Source organism: Gavia stellata, chromosome 2 (assembly GCF_030936135.1).
Source record: "Gavia stellata isolate bGavSte3 chromosome 2, bGavSte3.hap2, whole genome shotgun sequence".
Taxonomy (NCBI): Eukaryota; Metazoa; Chordata; class Aves; order Gaviiformes; family Gaviidae; genus Gavia; species Gavia stellata.
In genome coordinates, this window is record NC_082595.1 from 88,823,787 (window position 1) to 88,849,753 (window position 25,967).

Consider the following 25,967-nt stretch of genomic DNA (forward strand, 5'->3'; position numbering starts at 1 on the left):
GCCCATCAAGCCACATCCCACAATGCCACATCCACATGCTCCTTGAATACCTCCAGGGAGGGTGACTCTACCACCTCCCTGGGCAGCCTGTTCCAGTGTTTCACCACTCTCTCATTAAAGAACTTTTTCCTAATATCCAGCCTGAACCTCCCCTGGTGCAACTTGAGGCCATTTCCTCTAGTCCTGTCACTAGTCACTTGGGAGAAGAGACCAACACCCACCTCTCTGCAACCCCCTTTCAGGTAGTTGTAGAGAGCGATAAGGTCTCCCCTCAGCCTCCTCTTCTCCAGACTCAACAACCCCAGTTCCCTCAGCTGCTCCTCATAAGACTTGCGCTCCAGACCCCTCACCACCTTCGTCGCCCTTCTCTGGAAACACTCCAGCACCTCAATGTCCTTCTTGTAGTGAGGGGCCCAAAACTGAACACAGTATTTGAGGTGCGGCCTTACCAGAGCCGAGTACAGAGGCACGATCACCTCCCTATTCCTGCTGGCCACACTGTTTCTGATACAGGCCAGGATGCCATTGGCCTTCTTGGCCACCTGGGCACACTGCTGGCTCATATTCAGACAGCTGTCAATCAACACCCCCAGGTCCTTTTCTGCGGGGGAGCTTTCCAGCCACTCGTCCCCAAGCCTGTAGCGTTGCGTGGGGTTAGCCTGTAGCATTGCTTGGGGTATAGGCTTATTCTTTGGTCTCAGTATTCCTTATCATTCTCCCAAAATTCAGACAGGATTCAGACTGAACATCTTAGCTCTAGGCTAGCTGTGGGAACACCTGCACTTGAAAAGTCTCTTTAGGTAATCAGCAATACGCTTACCTTTTCAGTCATGTGTTATAGATACAGGATCAAGTCTTTAACCTAATCCATGCTTTTTAGATTTATAGCATGACTTGAAGCAGCCTGTATATCAGAAGCATTCCATATCCATAGCAAAAAAATTCTGTCATACATGTATCCTACTAATCAGAAAAGATTCAAGACTTGTGCACAGTAAAGCCTACTCTACCCATCCTGAGTACTCGCTGTCATTTAATGGTTCGAGGATTGCTTACAAGCCAGCTGATAGTTGATATATAAACTACTTAAGCTTTTCTCTTTCCAGAAAAGGAAAATTTAATATTATTTTGAAAATACCTACTGGTTTAAAACCTTTAACTTTTGGATTTTATTAACTTTATTTTCCCTATTTCATCTTTCCCTTACAGTATCCTTTGTAGGTAGCAGTAATGTCAGTAAGAAAATGAGAGACATACAAGATTTATATAATATTTTTATTATGTGGTCCCTTCAAAAGGACTGGATGTCATCAAAGCTTGACTCCCAAATAGATTCTGGTTTCCATTTAAAGACTGCTAATGAACCATTAACCTTTTTCTATTTCAAAGTAGCATTAAACTAAGTATATGATGAAATGCCATACTCTACAGACACATCTATATTGCTATAGCCAAGGCAAAGTTATGGGAACTGAAATTTGATCTTCAGTGCTGTTAATTTGTTAGAATGGGGTGCTGGCATGGTTTTGGCCTAGGTGAAGTATCACAGTTCAGAAATTATCACAAACCAGAGACTATTCCTGATAGGTAGTTTGCATCATGACACTTCGTTTCGGAGGTGAATTCAGAAGAAAAAAGTTAAGGAGGCAGATATACAAAAGAACATGCATTTGACCTCAAGGCTAGAAAACAAGCCCAGGCACTTCCACTAGTACAGGTGTAGCTTATATGTTCTTATAGTCCTTTTTTGTAGGCATTGAGCTAAATTTATTATTATTAATCCCTCAACTTAGCACATTCTATTTCACCATAGAATCTGTCTGGAAGTCAGCGTATAATAAACTTGGTTACACAACAATAAATATAATCATATTTTAAGAGTTGTTTGGATTAAATCGAAAGTAATCTCTTTTTTGCTTCTTTGAGAAAGTTTCCTATTTTGAATATTTGTAGAAAAGCTGGTTGGGATTCTTTATGTATTTTTGTTCAGTTCCACCCTCTGGTGAAAAGATCAGGATCTGATGGTGATGCTGGTAGGGCTGTCGTATAATTGCTCTTCATATAATTGCCAATAGGTGCTTAGCACCTCATTGCTGTGATCCAGGCCACTGCTTCTGAGCCGTTAAGACTGAAATATATATGGGCAACATCTGATTGTTGGATAAGCCTATAGCAGTGATCTGATGATAGAAAAAAGTGAAAAACTTAGCCTATACTAACTGTTCCCTCTGGAGATGGAATAGCATCTAATCCAATTTATTCCATCTAAAAGCCAGCTGTCTAATTTGAATCGGCTGTTTAGGCTCTCATTGTGACACTAGAGATAAACAGCCACAAGGGCTGATTCATACTAAGATTTTGTTTAGGACAGGTACCTTACTCTGCAAGCATCGTCTTTCCTCACTGATTAGGATATCAAAAGGTTAACATGGGTATCTAACTTCAAACTGCTTAGGTTTGGTAAGGCAATTTCTACTTGCATTGCCCATTATATTGCACACTCTTCTCTCCCTACTTTTTCAAATATGAAATGTCTGACTTTTGCATATGAAAAAAGGGAATTATTCCATTTTCATGACATGGATTAGAAATAGATAAAACCTCAAGATACAACATCATTGAATCTTCTGTCCATACTTAAAATAGTACCGCTGAAATATTGAGATGGAGTGATAACAGTAGAATATGAATATTTCAGAAGTAGTCGGAATGAATACAGGAAACCTTTTGAAGATACACTGTTAGCCCTGAACTGACGTTTTGGATCTATTTTTACTTAGAAAAAAATCAGAAATGTGAGTTCATAAATACAGTATTAGTATAAAACAATCATGTATTTCTGAGGAAGAGATCTGCATATAAGAAACTGATCTGTATTAATGCTAAACTTTAAGTCACTATGTATATCACTATCACAAAACCACACAACGTCTTTTGTCTGGATGCAGGTCTTTTCTGTAGTCCTTCAATATGACTAACTGCACTTTTGTTTTTATACTTACAAGGATTCTATAATAAAATACTTTCTTAAAATTTCATAGCATATTGTTCCTTAACTGTACTTCTTACTTCTATTTCCATACATATATAAATTTAATCTTAACTGTGGAATCTGACTTATATAAAAACTAGTTTCTTGACCTTGTCTAAAGGGTAAAACAAAAGACCTTCAATATCCAAATTCAACAGAAAAGAGTTTGAATCCTTTCAAAATATTAATGAGGATTTCTATGCTGTATGGACTCTGCTGTAAGAAAGTCCACACACATATATGTATAGTATGTTGCTCAGACAGGACAAGTAAAAATGGCTCTAAATTAAAATGAAATATTAAAAAAAATAAGGTTCTGCGAGGCACAGTATGTTTGCTATTCAACAAGTATAGATCAGGATAACTTTGCAGGTCCATTTTTTTTTTTTTTTTCACTCTAGCTGTGAATTTACCCTCAGTCTTTAGAGAACATATTCACAGCTAGCAATAACAATCAGGTGTGGATTAGTTCATAATTGAGACTTACCAGAAAAGTCATAGAGCTCAAACTACTACCTGGAGATGCATAAGAAAGGTAATTGCTAGCTGTAGGATTAAGTGTCTCCCCCCAGGAGGGGACTTTAAAAGACTGAAATCAGAGTGTGCTCTTGTTGGGAAAAGGCTTGAAGCCAGAGGAATAATTTAATTTTATTTTTCAAAAGATCTTTTATAGACCATTTTACTTTTTTTACTGACTGTGGTAGTTAAATAGTGGCTTCCCCCCAACTCACATCAGAGACACGCAGTCATAGAAGACTAGGAAGAGAGAATAAAATAAAACAGGGAATATTGCATTAAGTACATTACTCAAAACCTCATCCATTTTGCAAGTAACTAAGATTACACAATAAGTGCATGCACATTTTTCCTTTAAAATAAAAAGTTTTTTTAAAAAAGTATTTTATTGAATTTTTATCAATTTTTATAAGTAGTATTTTTATAAGAAAAAGACTAATTTAATTTTTCATAATTTTAATGCAAACTGATTTTTTTCCTTCCAAGTCATTTTTTGAAAATGTTTCAGTTTGTCTTTTAGAAGCTGATTGTCTAAATATACTTAACTAAATGATTAATTAGAGCAGTTTTATTGCATACAATTCTATACAATTCTATGTGAACTTTATTCAAGGTAGTGTGTGTAGCTTCTTTTTTGTAAACATACCAAATGATGCAGAAGTGATTTCATCAAATGGATTTTCCTTTACTGTAGTTTACTTATTCTATTTTTTCTTATTTTTATGAGAATTTGAATGCTATTGACAAATAATATTTAAATGTCATCATATTATATTGATAAAATGTACTACCTTACTAAATATTAAACTCTTAATATACTTAATAAAAATAAACAAGAGATGTTAAGTGACTTGCCCAAGTTTGTATATCAAATGATTAAAATAGGAATTAAACCTTGCTCTCAGTCCCATGTCTCAATCTTTATATCAGACAGTTTCACTCCTGCCAGTTTATTCAGCTTTCACATTGCAACAGAAGAATGCATAACCTGAGTTCCTCAGAGGACAGAATTGACCAAAAAAGACTTTTGTTTGTGCTACTCTTAAGTTTGCAGTTTGAACTGTTACGAGTGCAAGCAAAGCTGGGAGCATTTTGCAGCTGGTTCTGGGCAGCCACGCTGAAGTGTGTGGGAATAGGCTTTGCAGGTCACTTCCAGCTACCACATGGTTCTGCTTGGTTCTTGTGATGTGTCTTAAAAATAGGCAGAGTAAATTAAACATGACAGCTAAATAAAGAGGCACTTGTACTTTTATAGCTGTCTGCCAAGATGCTGCATGTAGGCAGTGGTGGGTCATGTTGTGAGGCCAGGTGAGAGTTCGAGGCCTGCTGGTAATTGTGGATCACTGTCTTGGTATGGTCCACATCCATGCCATCTGTAGCAAGCAGATGTGGAACAAATTCCTCTCTGGGTCCTAACTACTCACTCAGAACAATGGTTGATTTACTCCACATTGCAGCCTGAAAATGAACTGGTATGCTTACACTGTGGATGAGGACCCCGGAACTGAAATAAGGAGTGAACTAACTTGACCATATGAATGCACTCAGTCAGCTGCTTCTGTCTTGTAACCAGCTTTATATTTAGTCAAAAATGCGAAGAGGTTTTCAAGTTATCAAAGAAAGAGTGTTTTAGAACATTTATCCAGTAGAAAAATAAGAACAAAAAACCTGAAGTATTTGAAAATAGAGTTTAACGAATTCATAAAAGTAATTATAATGCAGTTGGTTGATATAAGAAAAGACACAGATAAGATGATCCAGAAGGTCCTCTGTAGGTCTTCCTTCCTGGAAAGTCCCATAATGAGTACCTGTAATCTAATATTTTGCCCTTTCCAAACAGGGCCGTTCTCACATTTCTTGTATGCCAGGAACAGTTCGACGCTGGAACTATCCGTCTCCTCTCTGCATTGGTATGGATACTTACTTGTTTTCAGTGTGTTCTGAACATCAGTCAGAAGAAACTCCCAGCTTTGTCATGCCTATTGCTCCTTCAATTAATTGTGTTGTATTCAAAACTTTTTTGACTTTCCATTTGTATCTATGAAATACAGAAAAATTACAAGAAATTTTTTCTTTATATATAGTGCGTATGCTATTTAAAAAAACATTGTGAGAGTGGGCAAAGGAGAAAACCCAGATGTTTATCATTGTTTAGTTTGTCCTGAATACTCTGCTTTGAATCAGGCTGAATCTTTTTCAGAAGGGAGAGGAAGTTAACACATTCCTTTTGCAGCATGCTCAGCTTGGAGAACCTTCTCAAGAACAAGGCAGGTCATGCAGGGACCCAAGGAAACTTCTCAAAGAAGCAGGCAGTCTGTCTGCAGTGGAGAGCAGCTCTGAAGCCAAGCCTTCGGGGCTGGTGGAATGAGAATTTAAGGCATTGAGAAAAGATGGGCTCTTTTCATCTGAGAAAGCTGTTAAACGATGCTGAGTTAAAAAGCAAAGCTAAAAAGAATTTCCCTTTTAAGCACAGTAAGACCTTACCCAACAGATCTGAGTTTTCCCTGTATAGATAATCTTGTTGTACTGTATTGTTTCTTGATTAAACAAAGTTTAAGAGAGTCAAGATTCTGGTGTCTTTTGGCATGCTTATTTCAAGAAAAAGCAGGAATGGAGGGGAGAGAAGCACAGCTCCATCACAATGTTCTGTCACTTCAGCTTTGAAATACATTCTTCAGTGAATGCTTTTAATTTTAATATTCTGTCAGCAAAAGCTGTTCCTTTTAGCTTCATATCTAAGAGGAATTTAAAAGATTGGGATGATATTGAGCAATATTAATGTGAAATGGTTTTAAAGATTCCTTGCCAAGGTGGGCCTATATATTATTTTATATTGTCAGCTTCTAGAGAAGCAGTCACTTCTGGTTAATATGAAAGCAGTACAGCTCCTTCAAATCGATTTCAAAAATGGAAAATTTACTCAGGAAGGTGTATTTTGGGGTTTGGGTGGGGTTTTTTTTTTTTTGTGATAAGCTTATGTTTCACCTTGTACATTAAATATAGTTCCTACTTGCAAACAGTTTCCTCACTGATTTTTTTTTTTCCCTTTAGTTCATGAAATGTTGTTGTTCTCAAAGCTAAAATACCCCCAATAAAACAAACAAACCCTTAAAACATGACCCCGCTCCCCTGCCTCCATCCCTTAAAATGTTGATTTTTGTAGAAATGCAAACCAATATCTGTTCTTGTCACTAAATAATTTATTTAACATTGCAAGGAAGTAGAGATATTTGAGAAGTTTGAGACTGATTTCTCAGTTTTTAGTGGAGGTTTTCCTATTTTGATTCAATTTCTTGTGTTGTCTAACCAGTAGATTATTTTCATTTTTTCAGTACAATAATCACAACTCACAGTATCGCAATTCTGTTGCCAGATCATACATCACTGTAAGACCTGGCATGATGACTCTTAGGCTTTAAAGTAGTTATTCCTCAAATAATAAATATAAATTACAAGATTTTAATTTGATTTCTTGAAGTTACTCTTCATATTATTGTCCTAGTGAAGGTGTAAACTCAGCCACTTCTTTACAAGCTGCTTCACGTATTTAAAGTTTAGCTTTATGTCATCCTAAATGATGCAAATGGCTTTTCAGTCTCCAAACACATGAATTTGCTGAAGAATAGCATACAGATAGTAAGCAAAGAATAATTCTGTTATGCAGCTAGTCTATCCTCTTTCTGAATTAAAGAAAGAACTGTGGTGGGTTGTTTTTTGTTTGTTTTTAAACTCAAGTGTGGTTTTAACTATATTAACTAGCAGATCTGCAGCTGCATCATGGATCAGTATCATAATTCAGTTTAATTCCAGATTTGCTCCTCTGATTATGAAGCCTATTTCAACATAGCACCAGATGTTGTTAACCATAATTGGCAAGCTGAGACAATGGGTTACCCAGTCTAGATATGCAACTACGCATTTGCAGTAAAATCACATTGAACATATTGCGTTAAGTAAGCATTTTGCTCTAACTCGAATTCTGGGGTTTTTTTTCTTCTCCTTCATGAGGAATGTTTAGACTGTGATAAATTTCACTGCGTGGGGTATATGGGAATAAAATGGAAAATCCGTTTTTGAATTAATCATATGCCAAATACTAAGAAATAATATTATTAAAAGATACAGTGACTTTCTTTTTATTTTTAATAGCCAAATGTGGTGGAACACTGACAAACATGGGTGGTGTGATCCTGAGCCCAGGTTTTCCTGGAAATTACCCTAGTAACTTAGATTGTACATGGAAAATTTTATTGCCTATTGGATATGGTAAGTAAACTTACATTTGAAGAGCAATTATTTGTAATCATCAGATTTAAATATATATAAGGATATTCTAATTTCCAGTATGAAATAGATTTTATCCAGTGAATGTATTGTGAACCCCTTACATAATTATGTGCTATCTTTTGATTTAAGAATGGTTGGCAGTTTAAAAACATATCTTTGTCAAAGCAACTTGTTATTTGTAAAACTCAGCCTATCTCAGAAACTGATTTCAGAGCAAATGAAATCTGCTACATGAAGATATATCAGATGAAATAGATAACGTAACTTTTAAATTAATTAGTAGTCTACTGTTTAATGTCCTTCTATTCTCCCCCAAGTGACTTTTTAACAGTATTTCTTATGTTATATGAAAATGGACGAAGCCTCATTTCTAAGACTATGAATTTGGTTAAAAACATTCTGAAACTATATTCCAAATACAAGGTAACAGTTGCCAACTTAGAAACTTTCTAGGTTTGCATTAAATCTATTGTCATATGGAAAATATCTTCACAAATAAATAATAATTAGGTAGAGAAGCTAATCATGGATAATAAGGGATCTATAAGTGCATGTATAAAACATAATCATCTATCATTATCAGAAGTAAAAGAGGAGTAAGTTTTCTTGCTGTGAAACATTATGCCCCATACTGTGAATTCAATGCTAGTGCTCAAATAAGAAAATTAATTTTAAAGCTTCTTATTAAATTCACTATATGCATCTCTGGAAATGAATTTATTTTCTGTGCTTTCCATTGCATTCACAAGAGGCATTTTTGTAGTAAGATGTGCTGCTTACATAGGGTGTATTATACTAACTTAATTTGTAGAAATACTGTGCTACTATTTAGAAAAGTGCCCTTTATCAGTGCATACCTGGTAAAACAGATTCATCATAGTTATGGATAGCCTTAGTATCCCTAGATATCCATATAGCCTTAGGATGATCATAGACAAGACAACCTCGTCTAATTTTGGCATTCTAAAGCTACATTTGCAGAAAATGCAAATGATAAGCAACTTGTGGAGCAATGTCATCCTAATTAGGCTACTGCAATACTGCCTTTTAAAAACAGTCGTTCATATTTCTCAGAGTTGTTCTTTTTCTTCAAGCTTTTCCATATAGACAATGTTTCATGGATTAATTATGCTAGAGTGTCTTGTATCCTATTATTATCCCTCTCACTTCTCAGAAAGTCTCCGGTAGTGGTAAGCCTATAAATAGAAAATATTATGATTTTGTTTGGCAAGGGATTTAACACGTTCATACTGTTGATCTACCATTGCTTTCAAAAAATACTGGAAGAGGACATTTTTTACCATAAAGTTGCTACAGGATATTTTTCCCAAAGTGTCTATCAGATAATCCACAGATAATGTCTTTATACCAGGTTTAAACATTGTGATTGATGTAATGTTTCACAGAGAACTTCAACTGCAAAATCTTGGATACTATTTTAGTTACAAATATAAAATTGTCTACCTAAGAGCTGTTTGTCTCCATTCATTCTATTGTATCACAATAAATACAAGAAATCACTGAAACATAGAAAACATTTCCAAAATTGAATAATGCTCCAGGATTTTTTTTTGGGGGGAAGGATTTTAATGTGGTACTGATTGAGTTAGACTTCAGCACTGTGCACAAAAACTGATTCAGAGGACATTCATGAACATGTAATGGTTGATTTAAATTCCACTGAAATAATTAACCTCACAGTGACTTCATCTCTCTGTAAGCGTTCCTTTATTCCCATCCATTTATTCAAACTTTGTAACTGAATGAAGCCCATGATATTATTTACTTAGTGCAAGAACACAGGTGTGCTTGAACGAAGTCCAACACTAAAATTGTGGGAGCTAAATGTGTCCCAAAGCATGGTGCTCTCTTCATTACATGAAAATATACTGTTCGTGTAAAAGAAGACCCTACTAAAATCCTAACATTTTAAACAGATGGAAAGTACATCTTTTCAAGTGAGTTGCAGTGATTTTGCAGTGATTTCAGGTAGCTGTTAATTGATTAACATTTGTAAAAAAGATTAGCTCAGCTTGGAATTCTCATTATTTAGAGCCTATTCAAGTGAGAGAGGAAATCCTGTTGAGATTGGAGCAGGAAGTAGTATAATTATAGTTTGACTGGATAATGATTTATTTTCTGTAGCTATCAGTTTTATTCTGTATAATTTTATATAAGAAATTATTTAGTGTAGAAAACTTTGACATATCAAATTGACAATTGTAACTTGTATAAACTTAGAGTTAAGGCTTGATTGACACATACAGTATATCCCCTAATTGAAATTAACATATTTGAAAAAACCTTAGAAAAAAAATATGTTTAAGTTTGTGTTTAAAATGCGGCTATTTTAGGCAGTTTAAGTTTTTAAAAGTTACTGTTAAATCTACTTTTTACTTTTAAAATACAAAGCTTTTCCATACTGAATATTTACAAATAGTCGTATAAATTCCTTCTCAGTAATTAAATAAGAATGATTCGATTTTGAATGTACTCTGTGGCTCATCAGAGTTTATTTCAGAACAGCAGGCTACTTTTATTTAAATACCTAAACACTGATTTTGGTTCTATATACATATGTCAAATTGAATTATCTACTTGTCACTTCAGCAACTTAAGTATAATATTAAGTGGCTGCTCAATTCTTTAGAATTCCATGCTGCTGTCATCCAGTCTTTAGTGGGAATCACTAAATGCTGATATTGAAGTCAAGATATTTCTGAGCTGCTTGGTGTCCTACCTCATCTTAAATCCTAAGAGCATTGTAAAATTAGTGACTTCACCAAGTCAGACTAACTGTATCAGACACCCCAGAAGAGATGGCTGATACTGCGACTTTGATATGTTCCCTATGTGTCTCTCTATTGATAGCATCAGAGTAACTTTTCTTATTCAGCAGCTGAAATACTTGTCTTCATATTTCCCGCTCTGCATACTTCAGAGAAGGTACTAGAGCTAAATAACCCATATTCTTATGAATGCTCTATAATAATCAGTTTCTTTCATAGTTTATTTAGTTTAGTATTAGTTAGCAAAAAAAAAATCCATTTTATACAAATGATTAGATATCAAACCATAGAGGCAAAGAAAGGAGCTATAGAGCAAGACTGAGTGAATGAATTACCCTGGTGATTAGTCTATAAGGTACTCTCCTGGAATGAAGAATATGTCTCTACTGCTATTTAAGAATGTCAGGCAGAGAGTTAAGGCATTGAATATTTCACACTGCTTTGCTGGCTCATTCAGTAATTCTGTTTTATTCCATTCCAGCTAGTTCTTAATAATCTACCAGAGCAAGGTCAGGCCCAAGCAGTCCGGCTGTAATTTACTTGGTACTACTTGGCTTTTGACCCAGGGGTTCATCTCCCATCCCTCTTTTGATATTATATATACACTTAATTTGAGAAGCCTGAATTCCAGGTCCTTAGTCCACATGAAGTAGTGTCAGAACTTAAAAACAGCTCTTCCCATGAGATTATGCTTATACTTCTGACTGTTCAGCATTTTGGGAGTCATGTCTTTCCCTTTCATTTTGTTAGAAAGGCCTAGTTGGAACTAGGTAGGTAAACTTTGCCTCTGAAAGGCCACTCTGTTAGTAATCTTCGTGGGTGCTGAGTTAATCCTGAGCCTCTATGAGAGGCCTGGCCCAGCTACAGTAATGCTCTTTCAGAATAGTCTTGACCATGCCATGACACAGCAGGATTTGTGACATACCCCTCCCTTGAGTGTTTCTGTTGGCCAGTTTAGGAACCTGACAAATATCTGATTGCTGACTTTGTTACTTCGTTTCATTGGTCCCTTCATGTGTGGATACGATATTTATTTGGAACAAAAAAATTAGAAGCTCCAACTCTTGCAATACTTAGTGGCTAGCTCCTTAATTTAAGCATCCCACTTTGAATGGTGACTAAAATATAAATATTGTGCCTATAACAATTTTTATGTCTTTTTTTTTTGTATTTGCATGCTGTAACATTAAGCAAATGAGTTATAAAACCTCAGTTTTAAATTTTTCCTTCTTTCTCAATACTGCAGGTGCACACATTCAGTTTCTGAATTTCTCTACTGAAGCAAATCATGATTTCCTTGAAATTCAGAATGGGCCTTACCACACCAGCTCTATGATTGGCCAGTTTAGTGGAATGGAACTCCCATCACCCTTGCTAAGTACTACTCATGAAACACTTGTCCATTTTTACAGTGATCACTCAGAAAACAGGCAAGGATTTAAGTTGAGATACCAAGGTAAGTAGGAACTAGCACAATGAACTTTATGGTTAAAAGGGAAAAATATAATTTTTTTTTAATTTTTAAAAATATGTTAGGCATATACTATATAGCATTTTTAAATCTGTGGCTTGATTATCCGTATGTTGAACTTTTTTATAACTGAAATTGTGGTGAATGTGAATCTTTATTTTACTGATATAAAAACCTGAAGCCAAAGTAATGTCATTTGCCAAAGGTCACATAGCTGATACCCCTTTCCATCCCATTAAGGTGTACTGTTACTGGACAATACTGCTAATATTCATTGTCTTGTTTTCCAGTTTATAAAATCTTGTTATATTTAATGTAATGAATGAGGATTTCAAAATATATTATGAGTTATTTTAAATATTCAGGTGAAAATGATTGTAATTCTTGTGTTATATTTTTGCAGTCTAGACTTATGTGGAAATTAACAGGAGATGAAAAGACACCAGATAATGCACATTCTGTATCTGTATTTTCAAACACATATATTCAGTATTTGAATGTGAACTTTTTGTGGTCTTCTACTGTCGGCTTTTTTCTTCATCTTCATTGTTTGTTTGGGTTTTTCCCCATTAATGACAACAAAACATTATTAATTCATGCATATTTCTTAAATGTTAAAATAGTCTTACTGAAAACTGTTGAGCCCCATTGCAGGATCTGAACAGTTTAACAAAATGGAATGGCTGGTTGAATTCTCAGCTAACTGTAGTGAGGGAGATTCATGCTACCTTATTCTAGGATATTAATTTAGATAACTTGGTTAGGTTTTCATATATATGTATATAAGCCTATATGCTTGTATAAACGTGTATGTGTTGTGGGATAATCCCACTGGGCAGTTAAGCATCACGCAGCTACTCACTCACTTCCCTCCCACCCCCAGTGGAATGGGGGTAAGAGGAAAGGAATAGTAAAAGCAAGAAAACTTGGGGACCAAGACAAAAAACATTGTTTAATAAGTAAGGATAAGGGGAAGAGAGAGAGAAAGAAAACAAAAAACAAAAAAACAAGTGATGTAAAGGCAATCACTCACCACCTCCCACAGGCAGACCAATGCCCAGCCAGTTCCCAAGAAAAAGATGTCTAATGTCCCTAAATCCCTCTTTTCCCTTTTATTGCTGAGCATGATTTTATATGGTATGAAATATCTCTTTGGTTGTGTCCCCTCCCAACCTGTTGCACACTCACGATATGGCGTGGCAGAGTGAGAAACAGAGATGGCCTTGATGCTGTGCAAGCACTTTTCAGCAAAAGCCAGAACATTAGTGTGTTATCAGTATTGCTTTGGTCACAAATCTAAAACACAGCACCATGTGAGCTGCTATGAAGAAACTAATTCTATTGTAGTCAGGCCCAGTACAGTGTTTATTTGCATACACACATATATAGAGTTATAGTTAGATCGAATCTATGGAGTCAATGGATAGAGGGGAAAAATCTTCCGGCAGATGATTCTGAGCACCTGAATTAGGTTAATGCTTGTAAAGCACGCCCACATCTCTCTATTGCCTGAGGAGTTTTGTTCTGTCACACAGTCTTAGAAATAGGGAATATTGTCACAATATCACACCAACCTAGTGAGATTTTTTTTTCTGAGCAGTCAAAGGTAATTATGATTGGACAGATGACTTTCTTTAGAATTTTCTGGAAAGACAGAAAAGTGGCAAATTGCAGAAATACCAAATAAATAAAATACAAAGCCATATGGTATGTTTTCTGTATATTTCCCAGTGCTCTTTTTTTCTGATTCTAATTAGTGTTTTTTTCCTTATTATAACAAGCCCTTTCTTAATGGTATTGAGTCTTTATAGGTTCAACTACATGTGACTAACTACTGACTAACACCATTTTCTGTCATGAATTTAATAGTTAAATCTTAATGGTTTTTTTAGACTGTATAATATGTTCTTCTAGAGGCATTGTTCCAGCTTGCTCAGCAAGGTTTTGCATTCCCTTTAAAGGAAAGCATACTTTCATATTTTAATGATCTATGACAGTTTCAGCAGGGGGACAAGGAGACAGGTTCAGTTTGCTTTTTAATCATCTTAATACTTAGCTTTCTGTGTCTTCATCTCTTCTTGTGTATCTGGATCAAAATATATTTATTGTACAAGATATTCTGTGGTTTTGGCAAAGGCAGTTATGTTTGTTGATGTTTGAGGAAATGATAGTTCAGATCAAAGTGAAAGATGGCATAGATTTGGGGAAAAAAAAGATTATATGTATTTTGATTTGTTCATTACATAATACAGTTGACATAGATCTACTTCAGACTCCTCCAATCATTGGTCAGTGCTTGGGTCTGTCTTCACTTGGAGTCCAGTACCTAAACCCAGTGACACAATTGGTACTGCAAGACTACTGTGGCATCAGTTGTGATGCAAATTATCTGTGGTTATCAGTTACATTTTTCCTTTAAAGTAGCAACAGGTTCTTCAGATCCAGTCACAATGTTCTAACCAAACTGAGGATAGAGATCTATATCTCTGTCTATCTATATCAACAATGTGCGCTCGCAGCCCAGAAAGCCAATTGTATCCTGGGCTGCGTCAAAAGAAGCATGGGCAGCAGGTCGAGGGAGCTGATTCTGCCCCTCTACTCTCCACTCTGGTGAGACCCCACCTGGAGTACTGCATCCAGCTCTGGAGCCCTCAGGACAGAAAAGACATGGACTGGGTGGAGCAGGTCCAGAGGAGGGCCAAAGAAATGATCAGAGGGATGGAACACCACTCCTATAAAGAAAGGCTGAGAGAGTTGGGGTTGTTCAGCTGGGAGAAAAGAAGGCTCTGGGGAGACCTTATTGCAGCCTTTCAGTACTTAGAGGGGGCTTATAAGAAGGATGGAGACAGACTTCTTAATAGGGTCTGTAGCAATAAGACAAGGGATAACAGTTTTAAACTGAAAGAGGGTAGATTCAGACCAGATGTAAGAAAGACATTTTTATGGTGAGGGTGGTGAAACACTGGAACAGGTTGTCCAGGGAGTTGGTAGATGCTCCATCCCTGGAAACATTCAAGGTCAGGTTGGACAGGGCTCTGAGCAATCTGATCTAGTTGAAGATGTCCCTGCACATTGCAGGGGGATTGGACTACATGACATTTGAAGGTCCCTTCCAACCCAAACCATTCTATGATTCTATGATATTAATGTTTTCTATACGTAGCCTGTCTCAGGCAAATTTATTTCCCTTTAATTTATTCTATGTAATATCTGCTTATCATGGCAGACAGAAAGACTCTGTAATCTGTGCTACAGTTCATAGAACTACAATGGCAGGAAAATGTATTGCTATAATTTGTCTATCTTTTTATTTATTTTATTCATTTAGCCAATGTCATAGAACCATAGACTCATAGAATCGTAGTTTAGGTTGAAAAAGACCTTTAAGATCATCAAGTCCAACTGTAAACCTAACCCTGCCAAGTCCACCACTAAACCATGTCCCTAAGCACCTCATCCATATGTCTTTTAAAAACCTCCAGAGCTGGTGACTCAACCACCTCCCTGGGAAGCCTGTTCCCATGTCTGACAACCTTTTCAGTGAAGATGTTTTTCCTAGTATCCAGTCTAAACCCCCCCGACACAACTTGAGGCCATTTCCTCTTCTCCTATCACTTGTCACTTGGGAAAAGAGACCAACACCCATGTCTCTGCAACCTCCTTTCAGGTAATTGTAGAGAGCAATAAGGTCTCCCCTCAGCCTCCTCTTCTCCAGACTAAACAACCCCGGTTCCCTCAGCCACTCCTCATAAGGCTTGTGCTCCAGACCCCTCACCACCTTCGTCGCCCTTCTCTGGAAACACTCCAGCACCTCAATGTCCTCCTTGTAGTGAGGGGCCCAAAACTGAACACAGTATTTGAGGTGCGGCCTCACCAGCACCGAGTACAGAGGCACGATCACCTCCCTACTCCTGCTGGCCACACTATTTCTGATACAGGCCAGGATGCCGTTGGCCTTCTTGGCCACCTAGGCACACTGCTGGCTCATATTCAGCCGGCTGTCAATCAACACCCCCAGGTCCTTTTCTGTAGGGGAGCTTTCCAGCCACTGGTCCCCAAGCCTGTATCTTTGCATGGGGTTCTTGTTACTGAAGTGCAGGAACTGGCACTTGGCCTTGTTGAACCTCATACAATTGGCCTCAGCCCATCGATGTAGCCTGTCCATATCCCTCTGCAGACCCTTCCTACTCTCGAGCAGATCAACACACCCACCCAACTTGGTGTCTTCTGCAAACTTACTGAGGGAGCACTCAATCCCCTCATCCAGATCATCAATAAAGATATTAAACAAGACTGGCCCCAAAGCAGAGCCCTGGGGGAACACCACTTTTAACCGGCTGCCAACTGGATTTCACTCCATTCACAACAACCCTTTGGGCCTGGTCATCCAGCCAGTTTTTTACCCAGTGAAGAGTGTGCCTGTCCAAGCCATGAGCAACCAGTTTCTCCAGGAGAATGCTGTGGGAAACAGTGTCAAAGGCTTTACTAAAGTCTAGGCAGACTATATCCACAGCCTTTCCCTCATCCACTAGGCGGGTCACCTTGTCATAGAAGGAGATCAGGTTAGTCAGGCAGGACCTGCCTTTCATAAACCCGTGCTGACTGGCCCTGATCGCCTGTTTTTACATGCCACCTGATGGCACTCAAGATGATCTGCTCCATAATCTTCCCCAACACCGAGGTCAGGCTGACAGACCTGTAGTTCCCCATATCCTACTTCTGGCCTTTCTTGGAGATGGGCATCACATTTGCTAGCCTCCAGTCCACTGGGACCTCCCCGGTTAGCCAGGACTGCTGGTGGATGATGGAAAGTGGCTTGGTGAGCAATTCCACCAGCTCCCTCTGTACCCTTGGGTGGTTGTTTCCCATTAGAGAAATTTGGTATGCTTAGCAATAGGAAATTGAGCCCGGGGAATCATTGACATGGTATTCAAGTATAGCTAAGATGATCACATGTATGTTCAGAAGTTAAGCTGATTGCCATAACCCATGGTCTAAAAATCCGATGAAATCTTGGGCTAATTGAATCTAACAGTTGTGTCAATTATTTCAGTCAAACCACAACTTCACTTTTTATTTTTTTGCCTGTTACAGGCACCATTCCTTTATTCATCCATGGTAAATTGCTGAAAGAATTTTTTATAATCTATATTCAATCTGGGGTTACCATTAAGATGGTAGTTTTCATAATTCAGAAATCCATGATAATAATGCATGAAATTTATTCTGTATTTTTGAAAGGTTGATGAATTATGCTCATAATTCCTCTTTTCTTCCATTCTTCCCTTTCCCACTGTGTCCAGTAGGATTATTTTGTCTGGTCAGAAGTAAATGGGAATATGATGAAGAGGACACCATACAAAAGAAACTGATATTTTTTGGTTCACTCTAACCCTCCTTTGTTAAGATCACTTGCTTTTTAGATAAGTTACTTTCTTTCTGCTTCTCCCAATTGCAACTTGTCAGTTGCAACTTTTGACAACAAAAGTGTTATCATGACTAACTCATTGACAGTGTAAAATTTCATCCTATGATTTAAATAGAGGAAAAGCAATGCACCTAAAACCAGAACAATGTATTACGAAATATTAAAAATTCTCATCATATGTGCCTTATAATAGAATAAATGATAAAAATTGTGTAGTAGCATTCTCAGAATAAAAGAAAACTGTCAAAAAGAAGTATTGTTTATAGAAATTCATAAACTTGTAGTAGTATTTTGCACATATTTGTGCAAAGAATGCAGAAAAAATTATTAAGTTCTCAAAAATAGTAATTTGATAAGAATTTTCTTACTTCATCAATTAGTCTAATAGTTATAATTGTAGACAGAAAATTCAGAACGAAGAAAGAGACACAGTTAAATTAACTGATATTTGAGTCATTCTAATTTCAAATAAAAAACACAACTTGTATTTATTACCTTGTTTCTCAAAATGTGTAGTTATAGGTGTATTTGAATTACCAAATGCATATACATTTATCCAGTTTTATTTTCCCTGAGTGAGAAGCAAAACAATTTCTCTAGTAAAGGCAACTCATGCAGTTCATTTTTGTGTAATAGTCCTTACTTATAAAGAGACTCTGGGGTGAATCATTCCTGAATACTGTTTTGAGGAAGCACAGTATTTTAGTCTATATATTAAAAAATATATGGTTTTAAAACTAAAAACCCACAGTATAATTCACTCAAATAAAAAGATACTGGGAAAAAAATTAATTATTTTACAAAGTACTTATTTATTGATTTTTCTTTTCTAATTTGGAAAACTGCTAACACTGACATGTTTGATTTTTAAGTGATTAGGATCTACCAGCTAAGCTTACTTACTGAGCTTCTAATTGACTTATTGCTGTGGTTTAACCCTAGCCAGCAACAAAGTACCACACAGCCGCTCAGTCATTCCACCCCAGTGCGGTGGGGGAGAGAATCAGAAAAACTCATGGTTTGAGATAAAAACAATTTAATAGGACAGAAAAGAAAGAAAATAATAATGATAATGATAAAAGAATATACAAAACAAGTGATGCACAGTGCAATCGCTCACCACCCACTGACCAATGCCCAGCCCATTCCTGAGCAGCAGCTGTGCCCTGCCCTCCCTGCCCAGGCCAACTCCCCCCAGTTTTGGGGTTTTTTTCCAGCATGACATCATATGGTATGGAATACTCCTTTGAACGGTTTGGATCAGCTGTCCTGGCTGTGTCCCCTCCCAGCTTCTTGTGCACCTCCCTCCTTGCTGGCAGGGCAGTATGAGAAGCTGGAAAGTCCTTGACTTAGTGTAAGCACTGCTCAGCAACAACTAAAACATCAGTGTGTTATTGACATTATTCTCATCCCAAATCCAAACCACAGTACTATACCAGCTACTAGGAAGAAAATTAACCCTATCCCAGCTGAAACCAGGACACTTATGTTCCCTCTTCCCTCTACCTCCTTTTCTGCATTCTACAAATGGATTTTGGACTTTTGTTCTTTAAAAATGAAATATCTTGAATGTGTCTATTTTTCTTCAGATAGTACAAATTCTTTCTGTTGCCTCTGAGATCCCAGATTGCACTAGCTATTTCTGTTGCTAACATTTCTCCTTTGGTAATTCTTTCTAAAATTATCATAATTTATAGCTTCATATTATTAAGCACAAGTAACTTGCTCAGCACCACTTAGAACATGTAGGAAAATGTACTCTCAATTCAAGATATTCATAATCCAAGAAGAACTTCTAGAAGTATTGTGTTTCAGTGTATTCCCCATTCCTCTGACATGCTCTGACAGAAAATGCCAGTGATTTACAATTGAGCAATTTTAGTGGCTGCTTTATTTTTCTTCATACAGAGTAGATGTTGCTTTTGATAGCCGACTTTTCTTTTCCAGTCCCATACCTGTTGCCCTTGATATTCAGTTATCTTGTCTTCCAGATTGTCTCTGTATTTTCTACTTCTTTTGAAGGTTGTATGTAAAATTGCAGGGTATATATCAGTGCAAGCAGATGTAGCACACACAGACTAAATTCTGCAAAGAATTAGAGAGAACAAATTTATACTGTGTATTTAAGAAAATAAGTTTTGTCAGTACTTTTGCTTTTGTCCACTTTTGCCATTTCTATAGAAATGAATTTGTAAAGCAAAGCAGATCGATCTGAGGACTTGACATCTTTATACATTTAATAGAACTTTTTTCAGACTGCTTCTAATTGATCCCGTTTTAGAATGTCCTAATATATTATAATTGGGAAAAAAGTTCTATAAATAAAAAAGCATTGCTTTTTTAATAATGAAATTAATTTGATATACCCTTAAAAAAATGAGTAGGCAAAAAGAGTCCATAGGTGTAGTCACATTCACAAAACCCATTCTAATGTCTTAATGAATGAGTTGCATATTAGGAAGCACCCACAAGACTGCATAGATTAATTCTAGTCTGATTTTTATAGATGTGCTTAAGTTTACATTAAAATGGATTTAAGGTCAAATTTGTCCTTTTGCTGAATGGTACTAAGCTTGGTTCAATTCAAAGACTGCTTTTTTCAGTGAAAAAAAGTGCCATTTCTACTAACAACAAGCAGTGGCATTAAGGTAGCGGATTTTTTTTTGCAAGGTAAATGCCTTTTTATAAAGATACCAATCTAAAAATAAAGGGAGATTGTTAATGGGTATGCTTATTCAAGCAAAATTCCATGTCATAAAAAAGGAAGTTTTCTAGGGATCTTAGCATTTTATGAAGTATACGGCTTTTTGATAACCCCTCATCTCAGGGGAAAGCAAAGAATATGAACATTGTATAGTGAAAGACAGAATTAACAATGCTATTTCTCAATTTTTCTACTGACTTTCTGATAACAGAAAAATACTTATGAGATTGAAAGTTAATATAGCCTGGGATTGTTCTCTGAGCACATTATTTTGGGGAGGAAGAAAAGTGTATGCACACTGAGAACAGTAAAATATTTGCTTCCCATGCTTGCAAGGAGCTAGTGCTTTGTCTTAAGCACTAGCTGGTGAATTCTCACAGCACAGGATTTGAGTGTATAACCTGAATTGCTTAGGTACTGTGTATTTCTGAATGCAGTAAAAACGTTTGTCTCCTTAGCAGAATCTTAGGGAAGTTGTAGCTCTAAGTACCATTGCCCGTCAGCTCCTTGTCATTTTATGCTCTGATGTTTTGTTATCACTTCAGCTTTGCAATTGCACCACATAAGGAATGATGGGTACTCCATTATGTTCAAGACTGAGTTATTGAATTTGTGTGGGTTTGAAACCTTTTGTTTCACTTGTGGCAAGAAGGAAGTTCAAACTTATTACCTTTTGAACTATCTGAAACAGTTAAGATAAGTTTTATTAGATATTATTTTTATTTAATTGTGAGATAATGAGAAGACTTTAGAAGTGCCTGAATTTTAAAATAGCAACATTTCAGTTTAATTACACTTTTTCTGTTGTTGAAATAAATACTGTACTCTTTAATTCAAAAAACCAGAAACATTGTGAAAGGTTGTCTCTGTTATCATCACTGTGGTTTTGCCACCTATGAAAAGCAGCAAAGACAGGAAACAACCAGAAATACTTAGAATAACATTTCTAAATTGCCTTTGACTGGCAATCTTGAGTTTCTGAGACCCTCACATCTGTTGAATCTCAGTATCTGAGATGTAAACAGCCTATGCACACTAGGTCTGAGGGGAAGAGCTGTCACAGAAGTTTGATTGGCAAGCCAAGTTAGCTAATTACAGGCTCAGGATACTGTGCATATAGCTGGAATGACTCAAGATATGTGTTAGGTCAGGAGAAATAAATAGCTTTTGTGGCTTCTGAGAGATTCATAGAAGAATTTAGTACACAGAAGAATATGGTTAGTCTAATCGTTGTTAAGACATATTTGTGGTTTTTAATTCCTGGCTACGTTATGACTGTTACCTCAGCCTTCTAATATTTCTGGAACATCTTTTTTCCACATAGCTTTCTCTTTAGCACTAGGGCTTCTTTAAGGGAAGCAGATAAAAAGTTTTATTTGTGTTATTTTTACTGGGGGAATCAAAGTTCCTATACTGGTAGTCCAAGGGGATTTTTAGTCTGTTCTGAATTTCAATGTAACGTAAAGCTGAATATGAGGTAAGAATCTTATCCTGTTGTACTTGGAGAGCAACAAGTTCCAGAAAACACAGAAAAAAGTTCTACTTGCACTCCTTTTCTTCCACAAGCACACTAATACACATACACAACATGATTTCAACATGTTAAACCTGATGATCTTTAACTAGCAAAAAGACAATTATGATGGAGCTTCTAAGTCATAGGAATCCTGGAAGGAAAATCATTGTTGAAAAACTACTATATTTCTAAAATGGTTTCAGATGATGTCCTAAGGGGGGGAATACTAATGGAAATAAAATAAGATCTTTTGGGGGGCTCATAGCATATGATTTTCTAACTCATATGACAAAATTAAGCCATGTTTTGTGACTCTAATACTGAGTCATTGCATCTGGAAAAATTATGTTCTTTGGTGCCTAAGGCAATAAAGTGAGGTTCCAGACTGCCAGTCCTATCCTGGGCTGCAGGAAATTGTATCCTGGGCTTCCATAAAAAGAAGCGTGGCCAGCAGGTCAAGAGAGGTGAATTTCCCCCTCTACTTCTCTCTTGTGACACCCCACCTGGAGTACTGCATGCAGCGCTTGTGCTCCCAGCGCAGGAAAGACGTGGACCTGTTAGAGTGGGTCCAGAGGAGGGCCACAAAAATGATCAGAGGGCTGGAACATCTATCCTATAAAGAGAAGCTGAGAGAGCTGGGGTTGTTCAGCCTGGAGAAGAGAGGGCTCCAGGGAGACCTTATTATGGCCTTTCAATACTTAAAGAAGGCTTGTAAGAAAGATGGAGAGAGACTTTTTACCAAGGCCTTTAGTGACAAGAGAAGGGGCAAAATTTTTAAACCAAAAGAGGGTAGATTTAGGTTGAACATAAGGAAGAAACATTTTAAGATGAGGGTGGTGAGACAGTGGAACAGGTTGACCAGCAAAGTTGTGGATGCCCCATATCTGGAAGTGTTCAAAGTCAGGTTGGACAGGGCATTGAGCAACCTGATCTAGTGAAATATGTCCCATATGGCAGGGGGGTTGGAACTGGATGATCTTTAAAGGTTCCTTCAAACCCAACACAACCCATCCCAACCCAACCCATGCTAGTCTAGTCTAGTCTGAGAAATGGATTTTGTTCTTCAGCCTGTAGTTATACACAGCATGATACTGGAGGAATGTACAATAAGACTACAGAAAAGTTTTATTAATTTTTGTGAGCTTTCCTAACATTTGAGTGTTTGCATGCTCAACTCTCTGCTAATACAATTTTTCTGTAAAAGAATTATTTGCATTTTGAAGTGTTATAGATATATGTGGCACTTGCAAAGGCAATAAGTCAACCTAATGTTAATGTAAGGAGGAAAATATATTTAAATCATAAAAACAAGATAGCTGAAGATGAATTATATTTCTTCTGTGATTTACACTCTTTTCTTGCCAGTGGACAATATATGGCACAAAGAAATGCCAAAAGTCAATACGAGATCTTTTTAAAATTCAAGTATTTGACTGCTGCCAGCATTGTAATTAAATCTTTTTCTCAGTTTTCCTTTACATTGGGCTTCATTTCAGGCCCTCACTAAAGTTTTTTTCTGCTGTGAAATGGTATATAATTTTTTAAAGCTCAATACCAGACAAGTCTTTGGGCATGACTCTCATAAAAAAAGCTTTCTTTTGTGAGGTGTGACATAAGGATTTGTTGGTAATATTTGATAGTGATGACTGAATAGTGAATTGCTCTGTTAAATCAGGTATCGTTGTTGCATATATGAAAAAAGCAGGTAAGAATACAATTCATATTTATATTAAAACTATAAAACATATTCCCTGAGTGGCCTATAAATTATGATATCATAGTCAGATGGATCACCTGACATAATTACTTCAATAATTTATGAGTCAATAATAGGATTTATAGCAGAAGTCACATGCAGAGAGTATCTGCCCATTTTACACCTTTTTTTTTTGTTAAGAACTGTGCTTTGTTCATGTGCAAGTGCTTTCATCCCTGACCTTCAAATTTATGGTAATCTGCTTTAGACAGAGGTTCTATTCTTACTAAAACAAATACCAGAACAAACCCCAAAAGTTTCTGTATATGTTTTGCTCTCAGAGAGAAAAGCATACACATTTCTCAATAAACACTAACTAAATTTTTAAAAGGTAGGCTTTATTTTTTCCATTAACAATCTAAGATATTTTAAAGGATGTTGTGCAGATTACAGGGACAGAGAAATGTTGATGTTTTTTCAGAATTTCCTCTTTCACCTGAGCTGTTCCTGTGTTTTCTTCTCATGTAGATCAGTGAGATAAGTTTTTTTCTGAAATGAATTTTTAAGACTAACTTAAAAAATGGGAGATCATACTAAGTGCGTTTAAAATGTAACCTATGAATACTGTATTGCAAAGAATTAATCAATAAGGAAGGATATTTTCCATGCATATTCATTTCCTCAAAAAATTGTACAATCAAGGTTTAAAAGTTCCAATGCTTATTGTCATTGTTCCAAAACACTGTCATTGTAACTATTGAGCAATGTAGTGCTGCACCTTGTCAAATAAATCTGTGAGATCCTCTGTCCCTCCAGAATAATCTTCTATTGTATTTTCATATAATTTGCTAAGTAGCTTTTTAATATAATTTAATATATTAATATTAATATGTTCTGTACTCTTAAATAACCTTTCCAATATGATATTTTGTATAAAGATTTTGATAATCATGATACTATCTGTAGTAGTGCTATACGAATAATGATAGCAGGAGTAATAATAACATTAAAAATTAACGAGCCATTACTAGATTTAGCACAAAATTTTAGTGAACCATAATTAAGGTAGAATAAAGGTTTTTTTGTATTTTGTTTCCAGTAGCAATTATTTCTGATTGTTAAGTTTTCATTTTATTTTCTTAATCTTTGTTATTTGGGGTATGATTTATTAGAGGATTTCGGAATATTTCTGGTACCTCCATAGCTCTTCCAGCTTTGTAATGTTAGAAACACTGGATTCTGGATTCACTGAATGAATTAGGGAAAAGAAGGCGGCTTTCTCAGAATAAGTCTTCTATTTATTCTATAGCATGACAGTAATCAACAATGACTAAAAAACCTCATGACAGTAGCTGTACTTCAGTGAAGCAATTAAGTATAAACTTCACTTTAAGTAAGCACTTAAGCACACCTAAGCTATATGTTTAGCTTAATCTTGCTGAAATGGCTTTTTTAAATTATCTAATTGATAATGAGTATATACTTCTAGGATGAACATGTCCATATTGTAATGATGAACTTCGGAAAAATAACAAAATGCTTTGTTCAAGAATATGTTCTTCATCTCTCTTGCTGTATTTTCAGAGCTTGGACTTAATGGCACATATTAATATAAAGCACACTGGTATTACTGCTCTTTTTTGAACTTTCTTATCTTCTGACAGAAGTATTTCATAACTGTAAACGGAATGCTCAGAGAAATCAGGGTATTAATTTTCTCAATAATTTTTTCTTAAACGGCAGTTACTTCCTATCTTATTTATGTGAAGTTGTTTGTGAGTTATTCTACATAACATTTTTATAAAACTGTCTTCCTTTTATCTTCCTGTGGAACTATTTATCATTTAAATATTCTAAGGAAATATATCTTCAATATGGAAACATGTAGTTTTAAATTATTTTATATCTTAGTAAATGTTATTAATGAAGGCTCCCTCTGAATTTTCATCACACTATTTTGTATGAATGCAATATGTTTAATTGAATAATATTTTGATGTCTTTGAAAACATAAAACCCGACATTAAATATGATGAATCATTAATGCAATTTTTTGTATGGAGATATATCTAAAAGGAACTTCTTCCTTGGTAGACTTTCTAGATTGTTCTGAAGCTCTGTGACTTTACAGTCTTTCATTAATTCTTTTCATTTTTTTGGTTAGGTGATTTTTTTTTTTCATAGTTTAATATATATGAAAAAATCCAATGGATTGTGAATATCTTGTATTTAATAAAATTTTAATGAATGTATGACTTTGTTATACCTTACTAGAATACTTTCTATAGTGTTTAAATGTGAAAGACATTTAAACAATTGCTGTCATTAGTTGTGTGCTGATTTCTTGTTGAAGTCATTGTACAATTTTATTGATGCAGGTAATGTACAAACTGGAATATTGCCAGTCAAATAAATATAAGCCACCATAGTAACATATATGCTTATGCTCAATTTTTTTTTCAATGTTTTGCTACATCATGCTCATAGTGCTGCAAAGCTCCATTTTTTGTTGTGCTGCGTTTACATCCAT

General features: G+C 36.0%; 1 protein-coding gene across 1 annotated transcript in view; it reads left to right on the forward strand.

Annotated features, from left to right (window-relative positions):
- Positions 1–25,967, forward strand: part of CSMD1 (CUB and Sushi multiple domains 1) — a 1,256,706-nt gene that overhangs the window by 1,087,820 nt on the left and 142,919 nt on the right. Inside the window, exons 39-41 of the mRNA XM_059835885.1 lie at positions 5,388–5,457; positions 7,697–7,813; positions 11,870–12,079. Coding sequence (XP_059691868.1) covers positions 5,388–5,457; positions 7,697–7,813; positions 11,870–12,079 — 397 coding nt within the window. The remainder of the gene's footprint in view (positions 1–5,387; positions 5,458–7,696; positions 7,814–11,869; positions 12,080–25,967) is intronic.